Genomic DNA, 21473 nt, shown 5'->3' on the forward strand with positions numbered 1-21473 from the left:
GTCCTGTGCGTGGACTCAACACTTCCCGGCTATGTTTATTTACTCTATCCACTCTCGCTCACTTCTCTATCTGTCCTTTCTTTCCTGTCCCCTGCCTCTCGCGCTCTTCGTCTCCAGTTCACATTCCCTCTTCACTCTTCCAAATAAATTCCTTCACATACTTGGCGTAACTCCATAGATTAATTCCCACTTTTACAGCCATACATATATAATGTCTACGGAAAGGTTCCTCAGACGTAGACAGACTGCTTTGAGTGAAATGAAAGAAAAGATGTAAAAACAATAGAATACAAGAGTTATTTCTAGGGATGAGATGAGCTGTTGATAGAATCCAGTTATCTGGTTCTGATCTTGTGTTTGTCCAAATATAACTACTGTACTGTTGCTTTATTTATTAACGCATGAGAGAAAGCAAACATAGCACTTGCGGAGGTCCAGGCAGGAGCATGAAGTCATTCGTGCCACCGACCTTCATCAGCTGATCTCACTCAGTGTAAAAAAAAAAATGCAAGTATAAATCAATGCACAAAACAGAGCTGTCTTTTAAAATGGAGCTGACATTACTCACAACTACAATTTTAAGTAAACTTACTTTAACTACTGAAGACGTACCAGTTTATTCCCCATTTATTAAGATATGACAAGTATCACCCATTTTAGGGCGCTGTGTTTCAATATTACATGTTATTGTCTCTTCTTATAATCAAATTACAAAGTGAGAAGGCTCAAATGAATCTCTGAAGCATTTTTTTCTTGATTATTCAAGAGCTGCAATGAATAGTCAGTTAATCCATCAGTGGAATGACAGAAAATTAATGGGCAACTATTTCAATAATAAATTGTTACTGTAATTTGATAAAAGATTTTCTGCTTTTCAGTTTTATTAGCCTGGGAGCCAGATGAATGCAAGCTCAGGTTTTATTTGCTCTGGCAGATGTGTGTGGTCCCCTCCACCCATTCAGATAGATTTCCAGCCAACCTGACCTGGGTCGGGCCAATCACAACTGTTGATCTAATATGGGGCATGTTTGAGACAAAGACTGAAAACTTGAGGAGCCTTTGTGCTTTACGCGAAATACATGATGATGTCATTTTTGTCTGGCGCACTCTCATGTCGGGGAGATACATTGGTGAGTATAAACCTAGCTTTGTAAAGAGACCTGATAGACATATTGATGCTACATCATCACAGCTCATCTCTGCACACTGTAGTCTGTTAACTTTTGTCCATCGATCAGCACTATATCACTTATTTCACTTCTCTGATTGGTTATAGATCTATCCAACTGCATCCAGAGGCATTTTGGTCTACAGCTGTTGATAATGCCCCTTGAAAACTGAAAAAGAATTATGACGTTTCAGACTAACTTGCGTTGGCAACTCAGTCTGGCATTGTCTGTCTAATGTTTGATATCACTGTAAACTGAACCTTTTCTGATTTTGTACCACGAGACATTTGAAGATGTAATCTTGGACTTTAAAAAAATCACATGGACATTTTTCACTGTTTTCTGATTTAGACCAAACGATAAATAATTAAATAATCATCAGACAAATTGACAATTTAATAATTAAATAAGTGTAAGTTTCAAGCTTCCAGTTTGTTTTTTCTAGTTATTCCATTTTGTTCCTGTAAAACATGCTTAACACAGAGGAAAACATGACATACTAACAGATGCAAATCTGCAGTAATCACTGTAATATGTCCCATGTTGTCCACACCTAATTGAAAGTACTAAATAAATTCTCAAAAATAACATCACAACAGTGAAAAGAAGTATTTTATTAACTGATGACAGCAACACATTTTCAATCACTTATTGTAACAATGACTAACTACCAGTAAGTCATGGCGTCACCACATGTTTTTAGTGAATTCCATTATTCAGTATGTGTTTGTGTGCAGTGTGTCTATAACACAAGGAGGGGAAGAGACATAGACACAGAAACTCATGCCAATTATATTTAATCTCCAATAATTAATTGATTATAGATTTCAATGTGGCAACAATTCTGTTTTGGCAAACAAGAGCTGCTGCTCCTTTTTCTGCCATTTTTTTTTTTGTGTAGCGCAACAGGATGAGTCTCCAGTATTACCAACCTGCAGAGTTCCAGGCACCGTTAGCCTGTCTGAAGGAACACTATCTTTATTTTCTTAGAAAACAAAGTATATCAAAGCTGCTGGTATGAATCACTCGGTTATGTAAGGTGGTCTAACCTTGATGAAGAGGAACAGTGTTTTAAGTATTTGAAGATTTGTGTTTGCCTTTACTTTCATGAGTTTGTGTGTGTGTTTGTATGTGTCTGTGTATTTGTGGGGATTTTTGTGTGTAATGGGATCTCTGTGCATGTGAAGTTGGAGGAAGCGTAAACAGGACCTGAAGGGATAGGAAGTGCTTCCTGCTCTTCCGGTCTATTAGATGGTGGTATACAAACCCCATACGCATACCTGTACACAAACACACATGCTCATATACACATAAAACACATATATCCATGCCCTAATGTTACCTTCCCATATCTAGTACCAGCTCTCTCTCCCCACACACACACACGCGCACATATGCTTGTCTCTTGCATGTGGAAGCCATTTCTAAGGCCCATATTGTATCCATTAGTCTCAATCAGCCGGCTTCAGATATGAAAGCCACTAGTGAGAACTGTTGCCCTCGACACTGCCAAATGTCTAGTTTAGAGATATGTGTGTATTATAGGCTGCATATGTCACTGGCAGGCAGTGTATATGTCTAGTATCTATCATTATATCCATCCACCAGTCATTCCTTATTTTACTTTCTTGTAAGCACCTTGGCTAACACTCAGCGTTAAAAAGAAGATCTATGCAAAAAGACAATATATGTAACTCCATCATACATCAGTCCACAGGCCCAGTCATGCATTTTTGATGATCTGTTTAAACATCATGTTTAATATTCTTATAATCAGTGATCAATTAGCTCATCAAAGTCCATCAGTTACCTATAATCGTCCATTGTTCTGTGCAGCTGGTATCCATTTTATCAAATATTGAGGATGGATCATAAAAAAGTAGTATTTCACCATCTGCTGGCGGGCAACAATTGACTTTAATGACTGTCGACACTTGGCAGGTTTTTTGAAAATATCAAGAGCAGTAACATAATTCAAACAAAAAGTGCTTTAGGTGGCATTTATCGTTTCTTCTCATTTTCTTTCTCATGTTGTTTTGGTCCTGTTCTGTGGAAGCTGCTTTTGGGGGCAATTATGTCATTATCAAAGCCACACGAGAGCCCAGCGTAAGCAAACTACGGGAAAGGAGAGGGCAGTCATCTTCAGTGTAAATGTCTATGACTCCATAACAAATCATTTTAAGAAGAATCCATTACTGCTGAGAAATACAGATTTATATAAACCCATGACACAGCGTTTATGCAGACTCCTTGGAGGTGTGACAAACATCTGTGTTGCTGCTCTTGTTGGAAGAATGAATGTTAAAGATATGCAATAAATGCACCAAGTATAACACCTGCACATTTTTACTGAGTATGTGTTCAATGATCTGGCAGCTGAAACAATTCATACCTCAGTACAGTAGTTTGTTATGTATTCTCGTTTAGACTCCTGCTGCCAGTGGAGTACTATGGGTTAAAAGTGTGTAGGTCTTGTGACTCAGTCAAAGCTTTCCCTCTGTAAACGTTCAAAACCACGATTGTTGGAGCAAAAACACATCCCCACCGAACCCCTAGTGCCATCCAAGCAGGCCTTCAACCAATTGTGTGTTGGCATCAGCATCAAACCACCAAACCGCTCGACCTCAGAGCCATTTCTGAGATCTGAGAAAGATGAGCCTCTAATTCAAATCAGACCAGAGCAATCAAGAGCCGCTGAGGAGATCTGGCTGCGTGTTTACACGTGTGGGTGAGTACGTGTATTTGTTTGTGCATGCTTCACTGTGTGCTTGTGTGTGTGTGTGTGTGTGTGTGTGTTCATGTATGTGCGTGTTTGTAATCTGGTGTATGTACACGTGTCAGTGGGCCTGGGGCAATCCAGAGGAATTTCAGTCCCCTAGTAAACAAACAGTTAGCCATTAAAACAAAAACATATGGATCACATAGGGCAGTGGCTCTCGTAAACACAACACACACAAAGATCCAGGCTACAAGGGTTGGTAAATGACATGACATATCCGGGATCACCTGAAGGGGAGCACAACCTGCTCCTCCTCTGGGTATGATCTCTGAGGGGGAGTGCTGAGCTGAGTTTACCTGCTGCCTTTTAAATTAACTCTCAACCCTGTTTCTGTAGCTTCACTGGTACTTCTTTAGAGGCAGAGACAGGAAATGAGGTCTCTTAGGTGTGTACATCCCTTTGGCAAAGACATACAGTACATATGCACCCCACAAACAGGAGCAAAGTGCACCAGATGAGTTAATATGGTGAAACTTTTATCATGTAATGTGAATTGGGAGCTGCAACACTGTTTTAATGCTGTCAAGATGTCATAATCTCTGTGCTGTGGTTAATCAAAACTTGAAATGGTGCAGAAACTATTAGTCAGAAATTTAATTGAGAAGTATTGGGTAATCCATTAGTCATGAGTCATTTGCTGGTTCTAAACACTGAAATGTGAGCATTAACTGCTTAGTTTTGTTTTATATCTTTGTAAAATCGAGTATTTTTAGGTTCTAAACTGCTGGTTGGGCCAAATGTGCCTTTTGAAGGCTCAGGGGAATTGTGATGGGCATTTTACTAACATTGATATAGGAAAAGATAATACAAGGTATATGTATCAATAATAAATACAGTACAAAATAATATATTCAGATATATAATGTTCAGTGTAACATATGTGCCGTATATGCAATATAGTCACAAAAGAGTCACACGACTTGGACTCGAGTCAGATTGATTCATTAATTTTTCAGTAATGGCTTATCCTGTTAGGGGTGGCGGGGAGGCTGGAGCCTATCCCAGCTGACATTGGGCGAGAGGCAGGGTACACCCTGGACAGGACTCCAGACTATCGCAGGGCTGACACATAGAGACCAACATCCATTCACACTCACATTCAGACCTACGTGCAATTTAGAGTCACCAAATAACTTGACGTATATGTCTTTGGACTGTGGAAGGAAGCCGGAGTACCCAGAGAAAACCCATGCTGACACGGGGAGAACATACAGACTCCACACAGAAGGGCTCGAGTCACAAATCTGATGACTTTAGACTTGCCAAAAAAAAAAAAAAGACTTGGCAATTTGCCTTGGACTTAAGCTCCAATGACTCGTGACTCTACTGGGACCTAAGCCTTTGACTCAGAAATACTTGATACCTTCCTCCAAGCCAATCAGCCAACATGAGATGAGTTAAATACAATAAGACAGAACAGAAACAGTTCATTCTGTATTGATGCTGATTAATAGTGTTATATGCCATGGGAGTGCAGTGTCAGTGCTACTTTTTTATGTTTAAGTTCAGTCACTGTTGTTTTAACGAATAAATACAAATTTTAAAGAGCAGTTATAATTTTTGTAAAGTTAATATATTATTACTCTGTTGTTAAAATGGCATTGCATTGAGAGTGCATTATGACTTGTTTAGGACTCAAAAGTTGAAGTTAAGGACTCTAGACTTGACTTGGGACTTGCTTGCCTTGACTTTGTACTAAAATGCAAATACTTCTAAAAATCAAAAGCACAATCGCAATCTATGGGTGATGTAGTATTGTTATATAGTGATAAAAGTAATATAAATCAATTTAAAATAAAATTGTTAGATATATTTGCTATTTTTACTGTATATATTTCACTATTCTCTGACATATGATGGACTAAATAATGAATCAATTAATCACAGCAGATCAATCAATAATTCTAATGACTGTTACAGTTGCAGCCCCATTTGAAAGCGCACTATTCAGGCACACACAGACAGAAATGGGTGTGCACGTGCAGACCCTGCTGACTCATCACTAAAAAACATAAAGATAGAGATAAGAGTTGAGAGAATTAGAAAGAAGATATAGTGAGATGAGCTGAAGAGCAACCAAGCAGAATAATGTTCAGCAGAGCGGAGTTAGTGGAGACGACGCAGTAGCAGCTCTCTGGCCAGCAGTAATGACTGGAACTGATTGAAACCACACACAACCGCTGGGGTTCTGACCAGGACGGAGGAAAATACAAAGAAAAGAACTCATAACTACAGAAACGTTTTTTATCTAAATCCCTCAACAAACACACACGCACCCATACAAGCACACACACACACAAAGAAAAGGAAAGAAGAGGCAATTGTTTAGTTGCAATCCAGCCACAAGCACACACACACAGAAACCCATACCCACAAACACACACACACACTGCACAGAGGGGCTGTGAGAGCGCAGCACTGGAATATGTCCAAAATCAGAGATTATGGCTGCTGAGAGAATGAAGCAGTGTAAGCTCATTAAAGACAAAAACTGTCTGCTGTTGAACAGGCTTAAGGGGAATTTAATTGTGTTACTTTGTCTCTGAGATTCCTCTGGTTCCTGGGAAAATGCAGCTGCTTCGCTAACCCAGCGCTACACTGCTGCATTAAACACAAGAAGCCTGACACAGGGACACAACCATCAGATACAAAAACCCAAACGGTGCTGTGCCACATAGGGCTGGGTGATATGGTAAAAATCACATATCACAATAGTTTTGACTAGAACTGCGATATTGATATTGCAACAATATTGTAACATTGACTATTAGTGCTTTAACACATGAGCTTTGTAATAAATATTCATTAGTAACCATGAATATAATAACAAAGTGGGTGAAGGCAAATAATAGAGCAGCCTGGTAAGTCCATAAAATTACATCACTTATAATGCAGCCTTTAAAACAAGGAAAAGACAACACTTGTGATATTGCAATATCAAAAATCTAAGATGATGTCTAGTCTCATGGCATCAATATTGATATTTGATGTTTTGCCCAGCCCTAATGCAACATATGTAAACTAAGGACAAACCGTCCAACAGTTATAAACTGTAAAGGACAAACAGAATTTAGCACACAATGGCAAGCCAACATAAAGGCCAAGACACACCAAACCGACATCAAAGACTGTTGTGTCGCCCAAGATTGCCTGTTTCTTGGTTAAAAAGTTGTATTTGAACACACCACAAAGATTATAGACAATGGCCAACTAGCAAGTATGTTCTGCGCCTGTGTGAGAAGAAATACCTCTCCACAATAGCAAGCGGTGGTAGTCTATATTTGTCATTCAAAAAGGGTAACCTAAGGAAAGATGAGATTCAAAGAGCTAGTTTGCCAGTTAACACATGAACAACACAACCCAATGTTGAAAGAACAAAGGATATTTACTGTGCTCTCACAAGCAATAACACGGACAGTTACAAGCCGTTTCTGCTAAAGAGCTCAATGGCTAGGGGTGCATTCACACCAGGATAGTCTGGGGGACTCGGCTCAATTGGGCGGGGAATGCCAAAAAATTCCACACCTTCATTTGTTTCGATTCACTTTCACACTGCACTTTTTAAAGCGGATCAAACCACCTGGACAACATCACATGGTATTGCCTGAAACGAGTACTGGCCAGATAGAGATAAAGCATGAGGAAGAAGAAAACTCGGCTCATCGATTGGCCAGGACCGAAAATGGAAATCCATCCCCTTCAGCTGGCTTGGTGCATTGCTCTCTAAGTCACTTCCTCTCTTTGGTTCGCTAGATAGTCCATGTGCATCTCCCACTGTAAGCAAACCGCACCAGAGTTCACTTGCAAGTGAACCAAGCAGGCCCGGGATCGCTCCTTTGGTCTGCACCAGAATGCGAATGAGCATTCACACCACTCCAAACGAACCAAACTATGCATGGAAGTGGACCAGGGTTCATTTTAAGTGGACCAAATAGTGGCAGTGTGAATGGGTCCTTAGTCATTTGTTTGCTTTTCTCTTATCTCTTATCTCTTTTCTCTTTCTCTTATCGTGTACAGAGCTGAACTGCCAAACAGAGTGATTTCATTCACCAACAGGATTCGCCATCTCCAAAACCACTTTAACATGCTGAATCGGCCGAAAAAAGGACAATGAGGGCCAACTATGTGGGACACACCACAAAAACTAGGAGGACAGATGCTCACAGACAGCCCACCGACCAACAGCTGAACATATGGTCGGTGTGTCAGGGCTCTCACAGACCAACACTGAGTTATTACAGATATCACTAATGATTGTGATTGTCTTATTTGTTTTTCATCAATACAAATCTCATCAATATTGGCCTAAAAAACTGTATCTGCGAGGCTCTACATACACCTCTGCCACAACTGTAGACTTGAAACTACAGGAGACAACAACAACACAAATCTGTCACTGCAGCACTAAGTGTACAGTAACAGGCCCCTGGCTCAAGTGTCTCTACAAGACAGACAGTTTGCTGGGTAGTTAGTACCATCACATCCTGCTGACAGTAGCTGTCAACGGTATGTGACATGGGTTATGAGGATTTGGAGACTCTACCCAGGTCTGGAGTTGGAGAGGGGGGGGGAGTGGCTGTAGGCCACCAGAGTAGCAGCAGCAGCAACAGTTTCTTAAATGTTTGTGAGGTGGTGAGGGGAAAAAAAAAACGCTCATTTTTGTAGTTCAAATATGCTGTAAAAATGCCTCAAATTGCTCCTAGTTTATTTCAATCTCTGTGAGAAACCAAATTAGACACGAGCCTCAACAAACCTCAGGGACTAAAAAGGGACAAGTAGGCAAATAGCTGCAACTGCACGCTGGAGCAAAGAGTGAGAGAGATAAATGTAGTTTAGACTGTGATGGAGACAGATTAATTATACTACATAAGAGGAGGAACAAAGCAACTATTTTTTTGCTATTTTTTTGTATGATTACAAATAGCAAACTCCAGACCTGTATTTTAAGTTGACATTGCACATTTGACAAGAGTAATTTGTACTAATTACTATCACAAGCTTATGACAAAATAATGCCACATTATGTATATATATATATATATATATATATATATGTATGTATGTATAGGGGTGTAACAATCCATCGATCTGGATCAATATATTAATTTACTGATCAACTATCCCATGTTATACAAAGTAAAAATATCAATCCATGGTGTCATACTTGGGTTATGCTTTTATTTTGAAAGTGTGCGTCAACATCAAACAGCAGCAGACAGATGGAAAGCAGTCAAGAGAAGACATTGAGGAGAGTGGTATTTACTCAGGAAAAAAATCTGCAGTGTGAAATATTTTGGATTATGGAGAAAATACAGGACAACAGACAGACCACATGGTGTATGTAAACAATGCTGTTACGAGATAAAACATGACGTAACTTTACCCGCTGAGACGAGCGTCTCACTCCACTAACTCCACTAACTACAGCAACATTAGCTACTACATTTCAACAATGTTCAACTGAAAAAATGTGCATGCATGCCAAAATTCACCTGTGCAGTTCTGTCGGGAGATACAGTGACTTAAACCAATGGTGAGTAAGAAAAATAATGTTACATGTCATTTGTTTAGCTATGAGTAGAGAGAAAGAGTCCACTAACTGCTAGGCTAATTAATGCAGTGTAAACATGCTTAACCCATGCACTATTTTATGAGTGTTAGTGGAGTTGCTTTAAAGTTTGGCAGCTTGTGGCAGCTTCTTTTGTAACAGATTGCGTTAAATGGGCAGATAATATCGTCTCATATTGATCAAAGGCCCCTAAATCGCATCAAATCAAAATCGTATCGTGGCAGACTTTGTATATATTGGCAAAAATTGTATCGTTGTCCAAAGAATCAATTTAAAATTGTATCGTTGTAAAACTGGTGATTTACACCTGTAGTTATACATTAGTGATGACAGCTAATGACAAATAAGGGCATTTTGGATGGCCCATCTGACTAAAGACCCCATCAACAAGATCTTGGCATAAAAGTTAAAAACAGTATGATGTGCTTTAAAGTTTAACCGAGAGATTCTAACAGCCAGCTGCCAGTCATTTTGGTTACTAATGAGCCAACTGTGATGCTAGACTGCAGACCTGTATTTAAAGACAGGCTAACGACTATGTTGGTCTTTTTAAGCAGCAAAAGGACAGAGTCCACATCAAGAAACAGAGTGCTGTTTTGTCTTTTTTTTAACCAAAGCATCTTTCAGAGACTGTAGAAAGTACAGTCCCGGTTTCCTGAGACTGAACATGGACACAGACCAAACTATGAAAATAATCATCTCGATATAGTTCCTCAACAGAAATACAATAAATGTTTGATATAAATAAACCATGCATAAACCAGAAGAGGGGGGGGCACTAATGCACCTTAAACAAAGAGAAGTAGAGGACAAGACCAGCCAACAAGGTCCAGTCTTGATGGTTACTCTGTATTTTATAAACTCTTGCAAGCCTCTTCAAAATATTCTTGTCTTGCTGTTTTGTGGTGTGACAATGCTGTGTTAAGGTCTGGTTAAGTTAGGCACAAAAACCACTTGGCAAGGGTTAGAGAGAGACAACAGTTTGGATTAAAATGATCCCTTTAAACATGGAACATGACATCTCGTGGGAGTTTTTTGAATCTGAGTTTAGCATCTAGAAGCGACCAGTCATCAAGGTCTAACATCAAGGTGTTAGGGTTGTCATGTTCTGACAATCAATAATAAATAGTAGTTTACACCACAATTAACTCTATGGTTTCTTAGACTTTCACTCAGGAGCAACAATCAGATTTTTAAACCAGAAAGAAGTAATAATTTGACATTTATCGTGATAATTATCGTCTCAACTGATAATGAAAATTTATAACGTGATGGCATTTTTGGCCATGTTGCCCAGCCCATCTACAGCTGGCTACATTTGCTGGAAAAAGCTGTCTTATAGCTGTCAACATTAACAAGCTCCAAATAAAACTTTCACCTCTTATAGTTTATGACACTGATAATAATGAAAGTCATACGCAGACTCATAGCTCCAATGATTCAAAAATTCCTCTCTTTCAAATTGCAACATAAAAACACAGTCTCGTTCAACCCTAATACAGAGAGTGACAGGAAGAAAAATAAACAGAGACAAAAGCAGGGAAGTGGGCAAAAAAAAGACAGAGGAAGAGAAAAAATAGAGTGAGCGAGATGCCAGTGGTGAAAGAGAATGAGGGAATCAGCATGTGGCGGTACAGTACGAGGCTCCTATATAAACAGGCAGCCTCATTGCATCTTCATGCCTGAGTGAGAGCAACACTCACAACAGCGAGAGGCACACATCTGTCAACACACACAAACCACTGTTCAATGGCCTTGTAACGACTGAGCAGAGCTATATTCACTCACAGCAGAAAAGACTGCTGTCCAAACATGGGTCAACAAGAGGACTAAAACTCCCATCGAACTCATCTGGTGAATTGTGATTGGCTGACTCCCATGCTGATGCTGCTGGGTCATGGTTATAATTAAACTACGGTTTCAAAAACTAACCACAAAAATGAATCAACACCCCTGACTGTAAAGAAATATTCACAGCGACATTATTTGTGGCATTCAGTTGGATATGACTGTGCAGGTGTTCACAGTATTTTGTCCATTCCCTTTGTGACAGGCACAGCATAATATCTTTAAAACCTTCTCAAAGCCCTGAAAAGCTTCTTGAGCATGACGTCATTTCAGTGTGGTCTTGTGCAAGCTGTTGGGAACTAACACCACCTGCATCCCAGATTTAGTTCACACAGGGATGATTCAGCAGATTGGATAAAGTTAACCGAAAAGACTATAGTAGGCGAGATTAAAAATGGGCATGTCATCTTCCTATAAGGCTAGCTAACCAAATAAATAATACAGGAAAATGGCAACAGGTGTGGATGACATTTACATGACTATCAAAGCTGTTGTAAGTCGACTTACATGATTAAGAACTCTTAGATTGACACGTTTTTTTTAAACTGTGAAAAACGTTATCTGTTCCCAGTGAGGTTGGGTGTCTTTTTTTCTGACACCTGTTCTAACAGGATACTTTTAAAATGGTACCTTTGCCTAAACTGGGCCTGAATATTTTAAATGAAAGAAAAAGCAAAAATGATGGTCAGTAACATTAAAGAACAGCTTTCTTATTGCAAAGGCAAATTTAAACTTGAAATTAAACAATATAGTAGGCCTGACTCAGTTTAAAGTATACATAAATATGGATAACTACAAAGCACTATCAACAAATTTACCTAATAAATAAAACCCAACCCAACTACAATAATTTAAGAGTATAGTTACAGTACTAATAACAGCAAAATAAATTTTGAGTAGGGATCACTAATTGTCTTGCTAACTCCAGCCAGACATTTCTCCATTATCTGTTAGGGAGCAGCTGAGATTGTCACTACAATGACAATAGCTGGTCCACCTTAACAGTCCACCTTAAGTGAGCCAGGTGAGGTTCCAATGGGAGAATAACTTCGCTCGCTGATTTGTGGCTAACCTGCTTCACTTTATTCAGCAGATGGTAAGCTAGACATAAGAACTTGGCTCAGGTTTTGAGGAGTTGTAGCATTATTCACGGACAATATACATTACGCTGCTACGTTTAACTTCATACTCTCTGCTCCCCTGCAGTATCACTGTACTGCTCGCTTGCTCTCATCCTTGCTCTTGATCATGTTCTCTTGCTATTCACAAAATCTGATCGAAATCTGCATTATGATTCAGTCTGATAGGTACCAATCATACAGGAAACAAACCAACCCTAGGTCCCAGTAACTGCTACTGCTTCTGTGTCAATGAAAAACCTTGGTTGGACAGATGCGTCACTCGCTACTAGGGCTGGGCGATATAGCCAATACGTAAAATTGCAGTAGTTTTAAGCTATATTGTAATACACAATATATATCTCAAAATTTTGAAATTTCTAAACTACTGGAGACTACCAAAACGCTAAACTACTAAATAAACCACTGTAACTACAAAGTTAAAAAATTACACTTATAAGAAGTATTGATACAATTAAGAAAAATCAAACTGGAACCGCTGGTGCTTTTATTTCAAAGCACCTGGCTCATTTCAGGTTGGAAGTGTTGATGTTTTTGCTGTGAACTTGAAGCTTTTGGTCTACAGTTACATGTAGCTGTTAGCAGTTAGTGGAAAGTTAAAGCATTACAGCGGCTCAGTTTAGTGTGAGAATGTCGTCACTGTGAGCAGAAAACAAACTGACAGCTCTCCAGGTCATATATTAGTAATATCACTGGTGCTCCATGGTCGCAAACTGCAAAAACAGTGGTCACAGTCTGGAGCCCTGCAGATACAAAAACACACGTCTCGCCTGCTCACACACTATCGCCTGAGAGAAAAGTCTGGATGGGCTGGGGACTGTGTGTGAAGTATCATGTTTGTAACAACCAAAACACCAAAGCGAGTCTCATGCCTGTGGCTTAAAAAGATGACATGACAATTTGTATTTGATCTTTGTGACATAGTCACTTTATATATCCCATGTGGAACAAGCCATCATATATTGGGTACAATCAATATATCGCCCAACCCTACTCACTACAAGCAAGTGACCAACTTCATTTCAGTTTGAATTGATGAAGTTGTCATGGGCTGTACAAAAGAAAGAAAAAAAAAACTCTTCTGGCATATGCACTGGCTAAGCAACTTTGGTTGGAAATATAGAGCACTATTTTGGAACTAGAGATACATCGATCGAACTTTTTCAGTCCCAATACTGATACCTGGGCTTTAGGTGTTGGCCAATACAGAGTACCAATCTGTTACCAGTGTTTAATTAATAAGCTGTATGCCTCAGTGTGTACACATTTTATGTGTAAGGCAAAATCAGGCTTGACTTAAACATTGCATTCTCAACTTTGTAAAACACAGTGTAACAACTTAATACCTAAATATGAATTTATTAAATTGAATCATTAAAACAATACATTGTGCACCAGCAGCTTGGTAAAAATATTCAGAACTTGTAGGAATTACAAATCAATTGTCAACACATTGGTGACAACATAAATAGGAAAATTTCTGCATGACAAAAATACGATACAAGAATATAAGAACAAAATCCCATCTTACTGGTGCACTGCTGACGCACAACGTAGTGCACTAGGGCTTAACATTAAGCTTTTGCTCTATCTTAAACATTGTCAGTTTTTGTTTTATTGCCTGTTTTGCCTGGCACTTGGCCAGTTTTAAGAAGTTGAAGAACACCGCAAGCTTCTACAAAGCTTCTGATGATGCACCCCTGGGCAATAATGTGATTCAAATGTGATTCCTCAGTTAGATCTACACACTGTATGTGCCTGTTGTGTTGTTCCAAAGCCCTGCACTCTGCAGGCAGAGGGATGGGTGGGGGGTGAAGTAGAGCACTGAAAGCAGGGCCTTGTTGCCCTCAGTGGTAGCCTGACCGATCTTCTCCTCCCCACCCTGGCTCACTTACCTACCCTCAGCCTACACACAGACACACAGACACACACAGACACAGACACACAGACACACACACACAGACACAGACACACACAGACACACACAGACACACACACACACACACACACACACACACACACACACAAAGACACACAGACACACACAAATTAGACCAGTCAGCCAGACAAGCAGTCTAACTTTAGTGGGAGAAGCCACAGTTATACTTTGTGTTGGCTTACTGAGGAGCATGCACAGGTAAAGCCAGCACAGCCACGAGAACATGTTCAGGCACAAACCTAGAGTTTAATAACTCTAAAAGTCTTCGCAGAGGTATTATCATTAAATCTGATGCTGTATTTACGCTCATCATGGTGAACCACAATGTAGCGGAGAACAGAGAAGTGCGTGTGTAGGTTCTATGCTTTTGCACATTCAGTGCAGTAATCATAATAGATCGGGTTGGGCTTGTCTTTAAAAAACAAAGCAAAAAAAAAAAACCTCCATCAACCATTGAAGGTTTTTGTGGCAGGTTCCCATGGCAACAAGCCACTTAGATCTCTGCACACTTCCATAACTGTTTACCACACCTACCCCAATTACCCCATAGGATCTACACTCTGATCTGCAGCCTGTGCTGTTGTCTTCTCGCTGAAGCTTGAGGGAACTTGAATCACTTCGGCTGATGCTGGATGAGTCATTCAGGCACAACACTGCCCTGAGTTGGTCCACGTTGCCTCGTTCCCGCCCCAGTGTCAGTCAACCCGCACCATGACCAATTGCACAAAGGGGAAGGGTCATGGGTTTATTCCCCAATCCCCAGGAGTCCCATTGCGGCCTTCAAGCGTTCCACAGCACTGAATTGGTCCTGACCCCTCAGATCATCCAAGGCAGCACGTCCCCCACACAGCCCAATCACCTCAGTACGTAACTGTTTTTATCTGTCAGTGAGAAGGCCTCTGACCCAATGAATCACCATGACATCCGCCAAAAATACACAATGATTTTTGGGGAATTCGGCGTGAGTCCCTAGAACTCAGCTTCTGAGTCTACTGTTAGCGATTACTAATTACCAGGTCTACAGTATTACAAACATAACAGTGACTCAAGACTATTCCACTCTGGAAAACTAACATCAACCTTTACACGCACTTTCACAAAGGTGAATAAATTGGTCTATTCTTGTTTTTGGGGTAAGAAGGTCTTCTATAGCTTGTAAAGAAAGGGAAAAGTGTTGCATACAGCTATATATTCACTCACATACTGGCCAACCTTCCGCCATAATGAGGTTCGCATGCATGTAAGAGCACAGAGAGGTTTCCTTTCTCAGCAAAAATCCACTAGCTCCTCTTTTTCATAATAAAGACTTAATGTCTTTATAACTACTTTCTGTCTCGCTTTTTTGAGGCAGCCACGCTTCTACATAGACACACACCAGAACGCAACAAAGGAGGTTTAATGCAGCTTTGTGGTTGTAGTTAAAAACATTAGCTTGTTTTAGGCTTGTTCAGACCTATCACATAACTGTTCTGTGCTGGCTGGGTCTGCCTCTTTCTCAACACGTAGGCAACTGAAACACTAACAGCTTCACGCCAGCGTTATAAGAGCTGTTCGTGTCAGTCTGTCTGCTTCTCTACAGCAGCCTCTTCCTTACCTGGACTAGGACAGGGCTTTGGGTTCGGGCAGCTGTTTGCTGTATCTGCAGTCGAGGTTGTGTGCGAACTGGGTTGTGGAGCTGGTAAACTGGGGTCCCCATCATCTGGTGGCTCTGGGGAGATGGCAGGGGCACTCCTCTCCTCATCCATGGGCGTAGGCCTGGCTCTTATGGGAGGAGGTGGAGGGGCCAAGGAGTGAGCCTGAAGCAGAGAGAGGTGATATTATTTCAGAGGTGATCGCATAGGTCACATGAAACATTTCTCATTGTCCTTTTAAACAGAGCAACAAGCCAGCGGGCCGTACTTTAGCTAGAGAGGTGTAATCAGGCAAAACTTGAACCAGCATGAATCCCTTACAGCTATAAAAATCACTAAAGGAGGAGGCTGGAGTGCTGCTTTCATGAAACAGTGGCAACACAACGGATGTGCCTAATCATAGCCTACCTTTCATAAATAGTGTTTAAACTCTTTATACTTCTGTTGTGCAAATAATAATAACGGTGGAATTATTTATATACAACCAGTTTAAATGACAGAGGACTTGTTTCAACACTGAAACATGAGATGAAACAACACTAACAAGAAAAGCATGGGAACAAAAGTCAAACTAAAGGTAATAATTAAAAATGAATGCACACAAAATAATAAACAGGCCTAATATTGTTCATATTAACAGAACTTAATTTTATAATCCCAGAAAAGATTTCAAAGTCGATATAATCATGCAAATAGTGTGTGTCATGCTGACTGAAAACTGAAATGATGGATTTTAATAATTAAACCAATTCAAGAGTAAAACTGATCCTTTTTAAAGCTTTCAAAGCAAGAACAGTAGAAGGTTGTGCAACAACAATCTTTTTTGTAATTGAAATTATTTCATGAGATATTCACAGGTATCATTAAAATGGGTGAAGTCAGGTAATTTGAGACACTTTTGGGTAGATTACTTTTAAAATCATCTAAAATTCTTAAGACTATCTAAGTGTTACTGTTAGTCCGTGTTATGTATATCTGCTAAGTAAAACAGTTTAGAAACTTTGGACCTTCAAACACACCAAGAACCCCTACCTTAGTTCAATCATATGTTCAGGTAAAATGGGACATTCATGTTTGTTTCTGAAATGGTTCAATCCATTTATCAATACTGTCATTAAGTGATGAAATAACTATTATAACATGTGGCTATTCATTAAAAACAATTGTCCAACTTTTCTGCCATGCTTTCCCCCTTCTTTTGTTGCCTGTTTCCTTGCTGACACATTGTCTACAATGGACATACGTGTGTGCTTTTGTGCTTGTAACGATGACTAATTCTGGACTTTTCTGGCTGACAAGGACTCATTGCAACATCTTAAATATTTTATGATTGACAAGAATGCTAAAAGTTTATGTAATATGACAGGGTAGCACACAATAGCATAAATAATGACTAGGCCTATATAGCACCAAAAACATGCTGGTCTTACTGTAGAAAATTGTCTGTAGCCTAAACTTTTGTCCCATTTTACCTGAATGCACCAAGTACTCACTCAAAACCCTTTACCATAAAAAGGGGGTAAGTGGTTGCTAATATTCAAAGAGCCCAAGATGTGAAACCCCATTTGTCCCATATTAACTAATGTCCCATATTACCTGACTTCACCCTGCCCGAGTAGTCAGACTGCGATGATAACAAGTAGTAAAGAACCTGAAGTAGCCTACATAAAGACTTTGATTTTTTTGGCTCAAGACTACAGTCTTCCTAAATGGTTGCTAAGCGACATGTAGCCTAAATGAGACGACTTTTAATGAGTCCAGTCTTACCTTCACATTTGCGTAACTACCTGTCACCAGGTCACAGGAGTGTTTTACCTGTCTCGACTCGAGTCTCGACCACTTGGCACCTTCTTTAACTCATCATTAACACGGGACACATTGAGTAAATGTATCACGTGCCAACGTGTGTTTGGCGCGCGCCCTCCCTGCCAAAGCAGCTCAGCTGGACAGCTGTTTGCGCGCTCCCGTGCCTTTGCTCCGCACTCACTGCCCCCAAAACTTTTGACAACCAATAGCTAAGTTTTTGCCAAAGCGCTTGATGAAACTAAGTTTACCAATTACATACAAATGTCTCCACCTTTATATATCTACAGTGGGCTTAGTTTTATACTTTGACGCTGTAAAAAGTTTAAAGAAGTTTCTGGAAAAGAGAAAAAGCCATTTCACCGCACACTTAAAAACAGTGCCAAACTTCTTGCTTAGATATGTAGCCTACGTGTACACAGGTTTTATAAATAGTGAGGTATGTCTTTCAGGAGAAATTTGGGCTAAAATTGAAAGTGTAATTGACCTAAATTTCACTGGCAGCTAATAACGGGCGTATTCTGTTTACCTTTATTGCATGTCTGCGCCCTGCTTTCCCCAAACGAGTCCCTGCATGCTCGAGCTCAGCTCCAGTGTGGCGATCCTTTCTCTGTCTACATTCATATTCCTGCAGAATATCTCGCCTTGATCTGCAACAACAGCACCAGCCACCAGCAAAACAACTCCTTACCTTCTCTCTGGCTGGGACGCGCTGCAGCCAAAACACTTGGGCTAATTCATTCTCTGACCGCTCCAGGTGGACTTCTCGCCCTCAGAGACCTTTCCCGTCCTCTTTCCCTCCACTCTTGTAACTTTACACGACCACCGAATCTCTTTTCGGCTCATGTAGGTGCCCACCAAACTTCCCAAATTCAATGCATTTTTCTCCAGCGAAGATACTTTTCTCTCCGCCTCCAAAATTTCTCTCTCTCCGGCTCGCCCCGTCCTCCAGTGGACCAGATGTTGGAAGTTTGTGTGTGTCTCTGCAGGCAGCTCGCTCAATACTCTTTGTCTGCTCTGCACAAGTTTCTCCACTTTCTGTTGCGTTTCCGCAAAAGTCCAGCACCGTCCCAAACTTGTCCAAACTGTGAATATGAGCAGTATCCGTCCTGTGCACTCGGTCTCTCCTCTCTCTGTACTCCCACTATACTTGCCTCAGATTTCTGTGCTGCAGCTATTGGACAGGAAACTACAGTCAGCAGTGATTGTGCTTCCTCCAGGCTACAAACTAGTTGGGCTGAACTATACTGTCATATAATTACCCCCTTAACCCGAACCAGACACAGCACTAACACAGGGTAGCTTTCATCAGGAATTATGAGCCCAGGAACCATATGTTTTGTCATTAATAATATAGTAACACTTCGTGAATTTAACTTTTTATGTGAAAAGTAAACTTACTTGAAATCACTTAAATGCGGCATATCTGTGGTGATCAGTTGTGGTCAGTATTTTAGCTGGATTAGTGACATTTGAAGCAGTTACAGCATCATTATATATATCATATGCTTGCTTAATATTCTTTGGAGAGTTTGGAGAACTCTTAAAACATAAATACAAACTGTTGAAGCACCACTTGTAATTTTAGTGAATAGTTATGTAGCAAAATTCTTAATTATTTTAACCATTGTACTTTCTTTTTTGGTAACATACCACGTACACCATATTGTACCCTGACATGAGTCAACCAAGCCTTTGTTCTTCAGGTGCAGCGGGGTCACTGTTTTCAGCTGACATGCTGCTGTGACTCACTGTGGGAACATTCACTCTGATGTGCACAACTTTTTAAGATGTCCCAGTACAAGACTAAACTAGGTCACGACTCATGATTCATCCTCTTGATAGTAATTGTGAGCTCAGATGCAATTACAGAAAAAAACCCTTGTAAAGCACATCCCCACCTTATTCCGTAGTTGCCACTGAGATCAACTAGTTATTTTTTGCAAGTTTCAAAAATAGTGGGCCTGACTTTCATGTCGAAAGGAGAAGTAGTGCAAGTGGACCCACCCTGCATCACTCACTGACAAATTAATTCTTACTCATAACCATCTCCATGTTGCCTAGATGAGTGAGACTTTGATTAAGTGAATTAACAAATGTTGCAATTTTGCACTCTGTAGTCCAAATGAAGTCTCATTTAGTGAGACGAGAATGATACTTAGAATACTCTTTGGTGATATCCACATTGAATGACATTTCAATACAGTGTATACTACGTGATTTTCTCAGTCATATCAGCAACTGGTTTTACCTCTTTTCAAAGTAATGACAGTTGCTGAAAAGATGTGCTTATCTTGAAAAATAAGGCCAGTAGGTTTGGGTATCATAGGACCTGATATTTGTGTTTTAAGACTTTTAAATACTGCTGGTTACCCAGCAACAACAATTTTTTTAAATAAATAAAAGCATTGGGCTACATGACATATCAAATATTAAAAACCCTCTCTGTCATGTAGTGTGTTTTATTTAGCAGCTAGATAAATTAGTGTAAGTTAATGACCAATAATAATAATTCTATTGAGCCTATTATGTCTACAAATGTAGGCAAAACTGTTTTTTTTTCTTACTTTTTGCAATAACTTTCTGACAGATAAAACCACAGCAACATTAGCTCATTAGCTTATTAGCAAAGGAGGTCATGTTTTCAGTACAGCTTGTTTGTGTGTCAGCAGGATTACAAGTCCAATTTTCATGAAACTTTTTAAGAGGGTGTAGCATATGCCAAGGAAGAAGCCATTAAATTTTGGAGCAGATCTGAATCATAGGGGGGATATACAAATTATTTTTCACTTTTGTTAACATTGCCAAATGGAGCATTTGGCCTTGGCAGAGGTCTGTGCTCTCCGAGTGCCCTGATAGTTAATATCACAACAATAAGGAAGGTGGAATAAAACAAATGACTGAAATATAAGAACTGACTGTGTTTCTTGAGTCACACATGACACAGAGAAAAGCAGCACATGACACATGGGCCTCATCTGCTCATTCCGTGTTGACACCTGGAGGTTGTGGCTGATGAGAGTGTTTTCCGTGATTGATGTTGGAGGCGTGGCAGGGGCGTGAGGTAATTCACAGCAGCAAATCTTCTGAGGCTTTTTCTGAGACAGGTTTCATTTTTACTAACAACTGGCTAACCTCCCGTTCAATTTTGTGTACAGTCATTCATCTGAGACAGTCGGGCTTTGACACTGAACTATTTGTAGGATTCTTATGCGCTGTGGGGGCTCAGTGTCTGTCTGGGCACGAGGGTCAGAGTTTGTGTGGGCAGTGGTATTGTCAGAGAGATGTAGGATTGTTTTTTGTCCGTTTGTTTTTTGGCTTGTGAAAGAAATTCAGACGTACTGTATGTAACTTCAGACAGCTGGATACTGCTGAGCTGAGCAGACACACATGATTCTTATAGATGTATAAAGGCAGATCATTTAGAGAGGCTATTCCAGTATAAATGTCACCACTGGAGGATTTTAACAAAAACTACCACTGATAGATGTTATGTTAATCAACAGCAGCATTTCAAAGTCTCTTTAAGCTAATTCATATCAGCACATTTCAAATAGCTGCCTTCCCTGCTGCTTTACATGCATACTTACCAATTT

The 21473-nt window shown here is 40.0% G+C and overlaps 1 protein-coding gene across 3 annotated transcripts in view; it reads right to left on the reverse strand.

Moving 5' to 3' along the window:
- mdfi (MyoD family inhibitor) overlaps positions 1-19036 on the reverse strand; it is a 39254-nt gene extending 20218 nt beyond the window's left edge. The window contains exons 1-2 of one of the 3 annotated variants that reach the window (XM_049584304.1): positions 18569-19036; positions 16038-16239 (exon numbers count right to left, since the gene is read on the reverse strand). In XM_049584304.1, the coding sequence (XP_049440261.1) occupies positions 16038-16188 (151 nt within the window). In that variant the 5' untranslated portion in view covers positions 16189-16239; positions 18569-19036. Of the gene's footprint in view, positions 1-16037; positions 16240-17841; positions 17961-18406; positions 18509-18568 lie in introns of those variants that run through there. The other 2 variants (XM_049584323.1, XM_049584314.1) reach the window with 2 other exon arrangements.
- Between the last annotated feature and the right edge of the window lie 2437 nt (positions 19037-21473).

Source organism: Epinephelus fuscoguttatus, linkage group LG1, assembly GCF_011397635.1.
Source record: "Epinephelus fuscoguttatus linkage group LG1, E.fuscoguttatus.final_Chr_v1".
Classification (NCBI taxonomy): domain Eukaryota; kingdom Metazoa; phylum Chordata; class Actinopteri; order Perciformes; family Serranidae; genus Epinephelus; species Epinephelus fuscoguttatus.